General features: G+C 39.8%; 1 protein-coding gene across 6 annotated transcripts in view; it reads right to left on the bottom strand.

Annotated features, from left to right (window-relative positions):
* The window catches only part of LIMCH1 (LIM and calponin homology domains 1), a 177,293-nt gene that overhangs the window by 33,069 nt on the left and 131,580 nt on the right, over window positions 1-12,644 (bottom strand). For all 6 annotated transcript variants that reach the window (XM_032108113.1, XM_032108115.1, XM_032108114.1 and 3 more), the window contains 5 exons: window positions 12,562-12,597; window positions 7,831-7,957; window positions 4,918-5,072; window positions 4,329-4,728; window positions 825-1,046 (listed from right to left, as the gene is read on the bottom strand). In XM_032108113.1, coding sequence (XP_031964004.1) covers window positions 825-1,046; window positions 4,329-4,728; window positions 4,918-5,072; window positions 7,831-7,957; window positions 12,562-12,597 — 940 coding nt within the window. The remainder of the gene's footprint in view (window positions 1-824; window positions 1,047-4,328; window positions 4,729-4,917; window positions 5,073-7,830; window positions 7,958-12,561; window positions 12,598-12,644) is intronic.

The raw sequence follows: 12,644 nt of genomic DNA, 5'->3' as shown, positions 1-12,644 counted from the left end.
CTTTGCAATCCTCTCCTTATTTCTTGTTTTGCTTTTACTATCTACTTTTATTACAGTTTTGTAGCATCTAGATGCCTGATGTGATATGCTCTAGTTTTACTCCTGCCTTTTTCTCTGGGGAGGAGGGGGAGAGAAAGATGAAAGGCTAAAATTAATTTGTTTCTCTGATAAGGCAGTTAAGAAGCATGTTGGCCCCTCTGAGCATTTCAATAGCTTATCCCCTCTTCTAACATTTCTGAGAAGGGAATGAAAACCAAATGTTCAAAGTTGCCAGCACATCCACATCCTCTTTTGAAAATTGAAAACTGAGACTAATTATAATGGCTCACACAGTCCAATTATGTTGCTGATCTAATCAGCTGACATTAGGAGAAGCGCTGAATAAACCGGCACAACGGCTGGAACACTGAATCAATTTCTCCCCGGCCCAGCACATTTAAAGCATGCTTATCTGCTGCATGACATCTGGAAAAAAATCCCAAAACAACAACTAAACAAAACAAAACAACAACCAACCAAACAAAAACCCCAAAAGAAACAAACAAAACCCAAAAACAACAACAAAAAACCCCCCAAGACCCCCACTGGCTACAAAAAGTTTTTTTAATCTTACCCTCCTATTTCTCTACCCACATACAAAAAGAAGAAGCCTTTAATTTACAAAGGATTTTGGGCTTTGTTTATAGTCTTTTTCCTGGTCTGGGCACACTCTTTTGAAATAAGGCAAACATAGGCACTTGGGTATCATTAGTTAGTGATTAAACACATCATGAGACAGAAAATTGGCAAAGAAAGTAAGGCTGGTTTGTTCGTGTTGGTCTTACTGTTGGCTCTTTGTGCACACTCTGAGTGGCAGGCCTCTGTAAACTGAGCTCAACACTTGGGGGGTCCTTCTTCAACTCTACCGGAGGCCTGTCCCCTCTGGCTACTCCGTCAAATTTCAGAGATCTGGCTGGTGAAGGAGTAAATATTACTGTTATACATTCTTTATCCTTTTCTTCCATGCCGTTGACATTTTCTCCATTCATGCTGACTTTTCCATCTACCTGTGGAATACAGTTAAACAAATACGCTGAGACAAGTGGCATTCAAAGGAATTTAGGAAATTAGGAGTTCAACATGATACTACAATCATTAACACAGTCTTTGTTATCAGTGAAGGATGGAGCCAAGCACATATTTCATTCCACAGGCCAAAACAGAAGAGGACCCTATGACCCTAGGGGGCTCATAAACAAAATACAGACACAAGGAAATAATTTTTCTGGATTTCCTGGTTTCCCACATTCCGTTCTCCCTGTAACATACAGACACCCTTTGTGTGCATCACAGACCAAAGGATGTTTTAAAAAAATCAATTTTTGTGTAAAATTTAGACCAAAATTGCTGGGTTTTGCATTGCCTTATGCAAGAGCCAGGCAGATTCTCCAGGACTAATTATGCTGATGAACTGCTTATGTACCCCAATGACCTCACCACGGTATTAGCAGTCTGATTTTTTGAAGCACTGTCATGTGAACTTTGAAGGGACAAGAGCAGCTGAGTTCATCCACTTGTTTCTTTTTTGTTCTTAACACATAATCAAGGCACCAGCAAATAAAACTGGTGATTCCACCTTCTCCATAAGGCAATCAAATAGATTAGGTGCTTTCCCAAAAAATTACTTTAGGCAATCTCCTTGAAAAGAGAGTGTGGAAAGAGTTTAACTACCTTTCTTCTCAGGGTCAAGCTAGCTCCTTGGTGGCCGTATATTCCTGCTAAGGAACCTTTAAGCAAAGAAGAAAGTACAAGATATGCTTTAGCTTCTTCCTCTGCACTGATACAACTTCTCGGTGCTGTAACACTGTAATTTCTGAATGGAGGTGGCATGTAAAGACTCCTTTCAATTTGAAAGGCTCTTTGTAGAAGCATACAAGAGAAGTCTTGCTACAGAGAACTAACTGGCTGTTCACCATAAGAGGGTCCAGGTGGGGAGAAATCAGGAGACGACCAGGTCTCAGTACCATTACATTGCTCCTGCCTGGCTACAGCACAGATGTTAACAGGCTTGTCAGCAGGGCTGAGGAGTAAGGAGGGCTTTGCTACTCTGTGCACAGAGATCCTTCCTTACTTACTGAGTGAACAGCTTGGATATCTCAAGAGTGGCCCTCCAACTGAGTATATACCATCAGTACCAAGCTGAGGGCAAACTCCTCCCATTGACTTCTCGTACACAGGCATCCAGAGCCCTGTTCTTCATGAGCATGACTGACTAAGAGGCCATCTCTGAGCTGCTGGGCATCCTTAGCTCTGCCAGATGTGGGAAGGTGAAGGCAGTTAGCCCTTGCACAATCAGCTCCACTGCTGGTTTTCAGATGAAAATATTCCCTCCCTTTCTACACTGACCTCATCCACTTAACAAACACAGTATCTCTCTTAGGGTTTGATGTGAGCAGGCACTGAGCCCCAAGTTGTCCGGGACTGTGTGCTGGATTATCTACTAGAGAGGCAGGTTATGAAAGATCTCAAAAATTAAAAGGCCAGGAAAACACTGGCAGGCCACACCATCCATTTCAGTGTCTCTGTTTAGACTAAGACATTTCTCTATTTATATTAAGGAGGAAAACCAAATGTTCGAATGAGCAGGACAGATGCCCTGGCTGCAGAGTTAAACAAACATACTCCTTTCCTTCTGATCTGGAGGAAGTCAACACATTGTCACCAGGGCCAAGAATCACCAACAGACTGGTGTTTCAAGGGAAAATAATGCTACAGCTACATGTGCTAGGGAATGATTCCTACTGAGACAAAGCACATTTTTTCACATCATGTGAACAACATTCAGACAGATTTTTTTTTTTTGTAGTGCCTTGTGAGGGGTAGGAGCCTTCATAGGTTAGTTTTTACCCACATATGTGAATTATATATGCAATAACATTATGGTGATACACACACCCATCTTGGTCCTCTGATGAAAAAAGTGTCAGGGATCAAAAAAACCCCAAAGATCCACGATTGACTGATATCTAAAAAGTAAACTCTGGGGGCATATCAGCTGAGGTATAAGAAAAAACAGGAATTATCAGTTTCACATTTCAACTAGGAAACAAGGTGGGGTGTGGTTTCCACAAGAGCTGGGACAGACTTCAATAAATTATACACCACAACATACTTTTTTCACTAGCTATAAAAAGCTGACTTACCTTTTAGAAAGCAAACAACCTAAATATACATGGTAGCAGTGCTACCAGGATATCAGCAGGGCTTCAGGGACCCTTGAATGCCACTAGCAAAGTATGAGCAATGGCAGACAGAAGGGAACCCAAACTCTAGAGGCTGGGGGCATGCATGTCAGTAGGCTTCACACTGCTCACAACATGACTACAATGAGACTTTGGTAAGCTCCCATTTTGGCACAGGCACTGTGAACAGCAGATGTTTTCAAACGACTTATTCTGGTCTGCTCTTTTTAACACATCCCAGTTCTTTGCTTCTTCCATCATTGGTTCAGTATCTTACTCCCATTGTCCACAACCACCCAGTCAAAAGACTCACTCCTCACATTTAATATTCTGGTTTCAGAATAATCTCTCCTGTTCTTCTCCTATCCTTTTCTCCCACAAATCTCACCCTTATTCCCAGCAGCCCTGCTTTCATCCAAATTCTCTTACTTCTTTTACTCCCATAATCTTTGCACAGTTCTTGCAATCCAATCCAGCCACTCTCCCTCTCTCACCATCAATCTCCAGTTATTCTGCTACCCCAGTACCAACCTGTTTCCCTAAACCTCCATGCACAACCTAAATCCTCTCTTTATGCCAGTGAAGTAGCTTTCCCCATTCATCCCTGGTGAGAAGCATGTTTAAGAAAGAGAATATCTTCGGGCAACCTGGCTCTTGACTCTGAAGGAGTAGGGACACACTTGTTTGGGTATGGCAAAAATCAGACCCCTGACTCAAAGGTCAGTTCAGGTCTTGCTTCAAAAGTCAAAGCCTCCACACTCCCTGCACCTTCCATTTTGTTTAAAAACAAAAAACATGACCACATACTCTTTTCTAAAAACTTTGAGGAAATGCCTTGCTTTTTTCTTAAATTCTCCCTTTCCCCAAACAAATTTAGCCTGAGGAAAAATGACCAGTGCAAATATTTCAGTCTGAAGAGGTCAAGTTTCTAAGATCGGCAACCACGAAGAAACCATTAACCCAGGCAGCACAGAGCATGAAGCTGAATTTTGTAACATCAGAATGCTGCCACCATTTTCTACATAATTGCATCAAACATATGTTCAGATGATCTAATCAAGATCTCTTTGCCTCCTGATTGACTTTGGGGCATGTGATGTATCCTACCTTAAAGTTCTTTAAAACTTCCTGTGTATTTTTGGGTTGTGAGTAAGGCTTGGGTGTCAGCATAGGCACAGCCTTGGAGACACTTTTGCTGGGAGATGTGCGTCCTGCTGAACTGCTGGGCTCTAGTTCAGTGGTGGGAACAATGGTTGCTTCAATTGTGGCAGTGAATTTTGGAGCAGGAAGTGACTGTTGCCTTAAATATCTCAGAGGATTTGGGTCTTTCAGTGGGGAATTTGGTTCCACTGAATGGCTTCTTTCCAGAATTTTTGGCATCTGCAAACGCTCAAGGACAGCTTCACTGATAGTGAATCTTTCGATGTACTGCTGGAGGATGCTCTCAGCCTCCTCCTGTGTCTTTGCATTCTTGTATGCCTCATGAAGCTCCCGCTCCCTCCTCTCTCTGTAAGGAAGACAACACAAGAGAGACCCTCATGTTAACACTGAAAATCACACCCATTTCTTCTGCTCCATCAACATCCTCCCCTCTCCCTCTCTCAGGCTTGCAGGCATGGCTGCCCACAGTTACTTATCACCTATGGAGCACACAGCACTTTCAGACATGACACTACACTCCAGGAAAACAACGTACTTCTCCTCCACAATTTCTCGGTAGGTTTTGATGCTTTTTCTGCGCTCGTTCGTTCCGTCTCCAGCCAATAACCTCTCCATTTTCTTTCTCTCAGCTTCCTTTTTTATCAGATCCTGTGAAGCGCTCCTTCGACGACTCTTCCACCGAGCCAGGTCCTGTGAGAGAAGGAAGGCACCTGAATGCAGAGTTGCAAATAACTAAAAAGTGGCCACAGATAGCAACGAACCCAGTGAGCCAGTTGCAATGCTTGTTCTTGCCTGTGGACTAGGCTCCCATCAACCTGCAGGCAGCATTGTTTATTTCAATGGCAAAAGGAGATCATGCCATAAATGAAGATGTTCCCTGACTGAATTTCCTGCTACCAGCAGGATACAGTAAGGATTTCATAGCTTCACTGCTTACTTTCCTTTTGGCAGGAAATTTGGCCTAAAAGGACTGGTCAGGACACTCATTTTCACTTGGGCTAACACTAGGGACAAAATCCAACTCCCCAGACAGATTAAGTAAAAAAATTATGTTTGGTGAAGAATTTGAATATATCAGATATATGGGAAGCAGGGGTTCATGGGAAGAATGGATGTTGTTTTATCATGAGCTACAGCTGCACTGATAGTTTGCCTTGGAGAGCTGATAGTTCCATACTTTGCCCATGCTATCAGTCAGCTATATGCAAGTATGGTTGATCCATGATGTTGGGCTTTTTTGGTAGAAAAATCCAGTGCAGCATCCAAATTTAAATTCTTTGTCATGGCTACCCTACAGTATTTTGGATCCAGATGTGAGCGATGACTGAGTAAAAAGCCTATGGTTTGTATCCCATAGCTTTACACCCAAGCTATACAGAGATGCCCTTGCTGAAGTAACAATCTCAGTCCTTCTGGAATCTGCCTGCCTGAAATTGTGCAGATTGACTGAATCCGGTTCTCTGCCTTTCCTGAAAAATTAGCCTGACACTAAACCAGAGAGTCACAGGAGGTACCTGTTATGGGCCCCTGTGTTCTCTTGCATCTTTTATGAATTCACAAATCCTGGAGGATACAGAAGCAATATCTTTTTCACAGTATAAGAATTATAGTAAAGAAGTTTCCTAAACTGTAAAATTTCTTTGCAGCCAACTAGTAAAGGAACAAAATTTCACATAGAAAAGTAACCACTACAGAACTTCTGCAAAGAAAAATAACTTTGTAGGAAACTGTAAGGGAACATCTGTCATTAACTTTTCAACATCAGGAGATTAGTATACAGATTATATTTCATGCACTCTAATAAATTTTGGTTTTAATAAAACCCATATATTCATAACACATACTCAATTCAAAGGCTATTTCATTAATTACACGGTTTCCCAAATATTTTAATTGCATTTTTATTGGTAAGCAGCAGAAGGTACTGCAAGTATAACTTATTTTATTAAAATCAGGAAAAAACATTGTCACTTTTAATTTAGTTTAAACCCACAAATTATTGATGTTACACTTAAGGGAATGCTCATTAAAGTACTTCTTCACATGACCTACATATATCAGTCTATAATGCCCTTCATGAAACATCGGCCTTTCATTTTCCTCAGCTACTAATTATCCTCATTGAAGTACCAAAGCATTTCTTTATTCACCTACTTCCACTATTGCTTATTGTTTGAAAATTAGTTTTTCATTAGCAAATTTTCTAACATAAGCCCTCCTCCTCTTTTCATAATTAAAACAGAGACATGTTTATCTTTTCCAGTTCTGATGCTTTAGAATAACAATAGTTTTAAAAAGACTTGAAACTGTTAATTGTTGGCAAATTTACAGCATGGGCATATAAAAATATCGGACCATGAAATACATCTCTATAAAGCCTTCAGAATGCCAAGGACATTCCAATAAGGTAATTTTTAGTACCTCTTCAGAACTTTTAGTTCATGGTAGAAGGTGCTGAGGGCCTGGAAAATGTACTAACTTTAGCTCAGAGGATTTTCAATTCAACAGCAGAGAATTCTCAAACTTCTTGAATACCTTTGGATTTATTCTTATCTCTGCTGGGAAATTATGGCTTCCCACACATGAAGACCTTTCAGCTAAAGTCCTTCATTGTTCTACTACAGAAAGTCACTTCTTAGCTGTATATACAATTGGTTTTTTTACTTTTCCTTGAATTTTCTACCAAAAACCTCTCTGAGGTGTTTCACAGAAGCTTTCCTTGTAATGAGAAACTACCATACCTGAAGAGATGTGTTTTACTGTGTTTTGGGGTTTTTTAAACTAAAAAAATGCCCCAAATTCCTCATTTAAAATCAGTCTTTAGGAATGAAAAGAATTTAAACTAAAACTCCTGGTACTAACTTACCTGCATATCATGTTTTTCTCTCCTTGCTATTTTGCTGCAGACAATGGCAAATGCCTGGACAGCTTAACAAAACACATCAAGGAAAGAGGGTTTGGAAAGGCCTTGTAAACCAAGCAGGGTGTAGCTAACATGAAATGCCATTTGTTTGCTTGGAGGAGATGGAAAACATTAACATTTTCTGTATCTATACGAATTTATTAAAGACAAGTTCAACCCATTTATTCCCTGTCCTACTTAGTCTTGTATGTTGTCACTTTGGACATTGACTAATTAGAAAAGTTAGAGAAGTCAGCAGTTAGAAGTTGTTCTTCCATTTTTTTATCTAATCACAGTTTCTTTACATTTTTTTAATAAAGCAAAATACCTCGTGAAGAGGCAGAGGGACCGGAAGATCTTGTATTCTTTGATTTACATCAAATTATGAACTCCTATTCTTTTAGCAACAATCCACTGAGGAAAAAAAAGCTCTCCTGATTATTTTAAGCACGTGACAGCAACTGCAGATTTAGCAGGTTGTCCTGTTTTTGCCTAGCTGGCTGGCCTCAGTGCCTGCCAGCATTGCAGACAATGTCATATACTCACATCTTGCCATCTGGTCTCATCCTCTTTCAGCTGGTTGTGTATGTTCTGCAGCTTCTCATGGCGAGCTTTGCTATGAGGCTGAGCCACAGCTTCTTCTTCACATCTCATGTCAAACATACTCACACTCCTAAACAAGGGGGAAATAACAACAAGCCCAGTCTTATTTAGAGGCTTATATTCCTTCAGCTTGTAAGAGCTCAAGCCACATGAGGGTGCTACAGCAGAATCAGACACCTGCTTCGTTACAAAGCTCCCAAAAGCAGCAGTCCTCTACAAGGGCTCGTTAGGATCCCTATGACTCCCACATAGTACTTCAGGCATTATTACACTCCTCAACTTTTGATTTTGTTAGCTGACTGCAACTTTGTCTCTCACTAAGAAGCACTAGTAACTTTACACTTCCATCAACAGCTCTTATTAAAATCATTCTATCATTCAGAACATTTTACTTTCTGCAGATTTGTGCCCAATGGGTTTTCAAGATCACTCTGATTAACACCACAGACGAAAGTTTCCATTTCTGGGTAAAAGAAGGCTTGAGAAGTATATCAGGGGCAGCATGGCTAGCTAAATGCTATTGCTACAAAGCCACGGGGAGCCTGCCCAGAGAAGTACACTCAGCTCAAACTGCATGGTACTTCCTCCCCTCCCCTGTCCTCCCCTTCCTGCCTTGAAGAAATCCAATGCTACCAGCACCAACTTATTAATAACAAGGAAAAGATGACGTCCAGGACAAAAAAAAGTTTTTTTCTATTTATGTCTCTGACCTTTGGAGAGTTAAAGGAAAAAAAAGGTTATGGTTTGATATTATGCATCCCTTTATATTATATAAAGATCTTCACACAAAGATAAGGTGCTTACTACTCCACCTCTGCTACCTATTATTAGTGAAACATGACCTCAGTTGTGCCATTCAAAGCAAAAAAAAACTTTAAAGAAAGCCATGCAGTTCCACATGAAGTGATTTCACAGCAGTCCTCGAACAATCACCTGCAGCTTTACATGAGCCAATGAGCCAACTAGCAGGAGAAGCACCCAATGAAGATAAAATTGTGGGCAACTGTGTCCACAGTAATCAAAGTGAATGGTCACGGAAAGCCGTGCATATATTTTATGAGCCAGCATTTGTATTCAGGCAAGCAAAGACAGGAATGCCACTCTCAAGGAAAAACTTGAAAGGTCTGGACAGTGTATGGAAAAGGACATGCACAGATTCCATCTTGGTAAGTAGGTATTTACTCAGAAATGAAGGACAGAATCAACATCCTATTGCCTTTAAGCATGAACAGTGAAGTAACATAATACTGTGCTTCACCCCCTTAAACAAAGTGCTGAAGGGTACACTAATTTGGGTTTTTTCTGTGGGTAGTTTAACAGTTGCATTGTTCAGGATTGGATTGGAACACTCCTAAATAAAAGAATCTAAAGAGATGGCAAGCGTTGTTGTTTTTTAAAACTTACATATGAGTCATATTTGGCAGACTGGTGAGGTAGGTTGGGAGATGCATAACTTGCAATAAAGTCACTCTTATAGGGTTTATTCCAGTTTCAGAGCTTTTGAAACTCACACTAAGAAAGCCTTTAGTGTTCATTATTTGCCACCTTGTGCCTTCTGGGTCAAACTGATTGTGTAGCTCCTCTCTTGTACTCTTTCCTCATGTCAAACAATTTTTCATTCACACGCAGTAGGAGAAAACATAAGACCTGAAATGGTGGTGACTGGTCCTAGTAGAGTGCATGAGTACTCACTCTGTGCCATTTGGGATGGAGGAATCTTGCCTTTCTAGCAGGAGTACCTGGATTTCCGAATGTAAGTCTAATGTATGTTCCCTGAATTCATGCAGGTCTCACAGCGTGCACAAAGACAGCAACAGGTTTTATGACTATTAACAATGCAGTAAAAAAGGTTCTCTGGAAAAGGCTTTAGCCTTGGCTAGGAGTCAAACTATACACTACAACCCCAGATGCACCTCCTACTCCAGCTGTCATCTCCTGCTGCTGGGCCTTCATTGCCATGGATCAGCAACTGGGTAGGTTCAAACATCAACTCTGCAGCAACATGTTATTCCACAACAGTATCTTCCTGAGACAGCAATCTGAAGGAGTCCTATCTCAAAGCACTGTGCTCTGCTCTGACCAGCATGGAGCAATCACTAAGGAGAAAAACCTCCTTTCCTGAGTACACAGACAAGGCCAACTGAAAGGTCTACATCATCTTCTCTGCCTGACAAGTTCATTCTTAGAAAAGAATCAAAGAGGCCAAAACTCTGAGCTTCTATCAAAAGAGACTTTTCACCATGAGTCCCACATAATTTCATCCTATTTCTGTCTTCTATAATCTACAAATGGCTCCAGACAATCACTAACATCTCCATGACCAGAACCAAATTTACTTCTTCCTTCAACCACATGCTGGGCCAGCAGGCAAATAGCACACAAGTAGACAGGGAATATGTAACTGCACCAAATTCAAGTTCATTAACTTTCTGCCATTAGCACAGCTCCGGAGATTGCATACAAACTCTGTCCTGAAGCAAGAGGGCCCTTCGGCTGACCAGTGTACCAGACCTGCTGTTCTAACAATCATCTGGGGAAAAGCACTGTGCAGAAAAACAGCGTATTTGGGATGTTGGGATTTTCAAGTTACACTGCTTTATTACCACAAATTACAGTTGTTCTTGTCAGCGATATCATGCAGAAATTTCTTTAACAGGTCTAGATAAATTTTGGATTAAAAAAAGTTCTCAAGGACTTCAGTGTTTAGATTAATTAATTTAAAAGTGAGAGAAAAAATAAGAACCCTTTTATGAGAATATGTTAACAATCCTTACATAAGGCATTTATTTATGTGGCTGCATTACCATTGTACAATCATACTAAGACTTAAGAAACCCCAACAAAATATAAAAAGGGACAGACTGGCTCAAGAATCAGACTCTGGTAAAGAAATACTCAAAAATCTCAGCCCACTATGAGCCTAAACTCACACTGGACTACGACGGTACCACCAGAATTCTCTCTCTTCAGGAGATAGGAATGGGCTTGATCAGCAGCAATACACTAAGTATTGCCTTTTCTGGATGCTGAGACAGACCAGGACTGATGACAATATCTAGTTTTCCCCTAACCAGCCCAGGGAACGTTGTCAGTCTAATAAAAGAGTTCCTAGTTTTGCTGCTGGAATAAAGAGCATCTAGTCTAAGACTGAATTCAAGTTACAGTTTTCAATGGAGATGTGACAAACATTTTGGAAGTATTTTGAATGTTAGTTCAATTTATTTTTCCTACTTGAGAGTCAAGTTTTATTAGAGTCTTCATAAATACTTTGTCTTCAAAAGGAAAAACACAATCTTACTTTTATAAGAACTTAAAAGACAATTCAGGAAAATAGTTGCTCTGTAAACTGTGGCACATCTGGAAAAGATGACAGTGAGGTTTGAACATTAATTGCTTTGCCTTTTAAAACAAGATCAGAATCAATATGGAATAAGCAGTATGATTTATCAATCTTTGCTACTCTCACGTTATACCACCAAGCCCATTGCAACGCCTCTTTGGAGGTGTCTCCATGTACCTTCTCTCATGTTTGCATTTAATACAGACATGCAAAGATGAAAAATCAATCCTATATGTAGGCCTTCTGAAATGGCAGGAACATCCCCATTGTTAAGTATAGCACTTCTATGTTATATTGCTCTTTTTACTTCATCCCTTCCTTTGACTGGACAGATTCCTGCTGCTTGAAAATGATCATGTTTACTCTGTAGTCAGAGGACACAGGCTCTATACAGCATAAAGCTATTACAGAACTTGTAAAGAACACTCAGTCCATGATTCTAAGCTTTATCATTAGAGCAAAGGGTGAAAAATTGCATATTAGTCTCTGTGTATACTCATTATAAAACCCCTACAACTCTCCATACTGTTTCTATTTTGGGATTTAATCTGGGAGGCAGAGAAGGTCATGTGCATTTCTGTGAACAGAAGGATATTAAGGGTGTTACTATGTGGGTAGTTCCCAACTATTTCTCTTCTAAATAGCTAATACTTCCAAAGAGCTTTCTAAATGACATTGCCTACTATTCTCTACTGAAGTTTGTATGCATACATGAACAATTAAAATTTTTAAGTGTAATAAATGTCAGTTCTACTCCTTCTATGAAAAGTAAAGTGTTGAGGTGAAGAGCCTAAAAATTGAAATTTAGTACATTATTAAATTAAACCTAACCTGGAAGGGATTGAATATAAAGTTTTTAAAGGAGAATAAAGGCTTAGCTAAAGATGCATTTTCATGGTAATTATTCTGAAGATCACGATGACATTATTTTGTTTTTGGATTTCTTTATTTCTTCCTGTTCCTCCTCATACTTCATTTTTTCCTTCAACACCCAGATTTAACCCAGGTCTCTTTACCTGTAGCTGATTAGAGGCAATGGAAATTCAGAAGAAAACCAAGGCAAAATAAAAGAAAAAAAGAGGAAACAATACTTTAAGCAACAGCTGGACATTAGTATTATGCTTAGTTTTTATGGGCTTTTATATAGAAATTATTTTTAACTGCAATGTAAGCCATATTGCATTCCATTTTTCAGCGCTGTCTGAAAAATTTATTTGCCGAAACACTGCAAAATAATAATGATGCATCAACTGCATTTTAAATTAGTAGAAAGATGGGAAAGCATGCAGTGTAAGTTGTTTAAAATAGAATCTTGTGAACACAAGACAACTTACTCTGCGTCATCAGACACAGGAGTTCTGAGGCCGAATCTACAAGACCAAATATAAAATTAGATTGTGGATAAATGCATTAAGTA

This window comes from Corvus moneduloides, chromosome 5 (assembly GCF_009650955.1).
Source record: "Corvus moneduloides isolate bCorMon1 chromosome 5, bCorMon1.pri, whole genome shotgun sequence".
NCBI lineage: Eukaryota > Metazoa > Chordata > Aves > Passeriformes > Corvidae > Corvus > Corvus moneduloides.
Note: the sequence above shows the minus strand (reverse complement) of the source record. Positions and strands in the feature narration are given on the sequence as shown.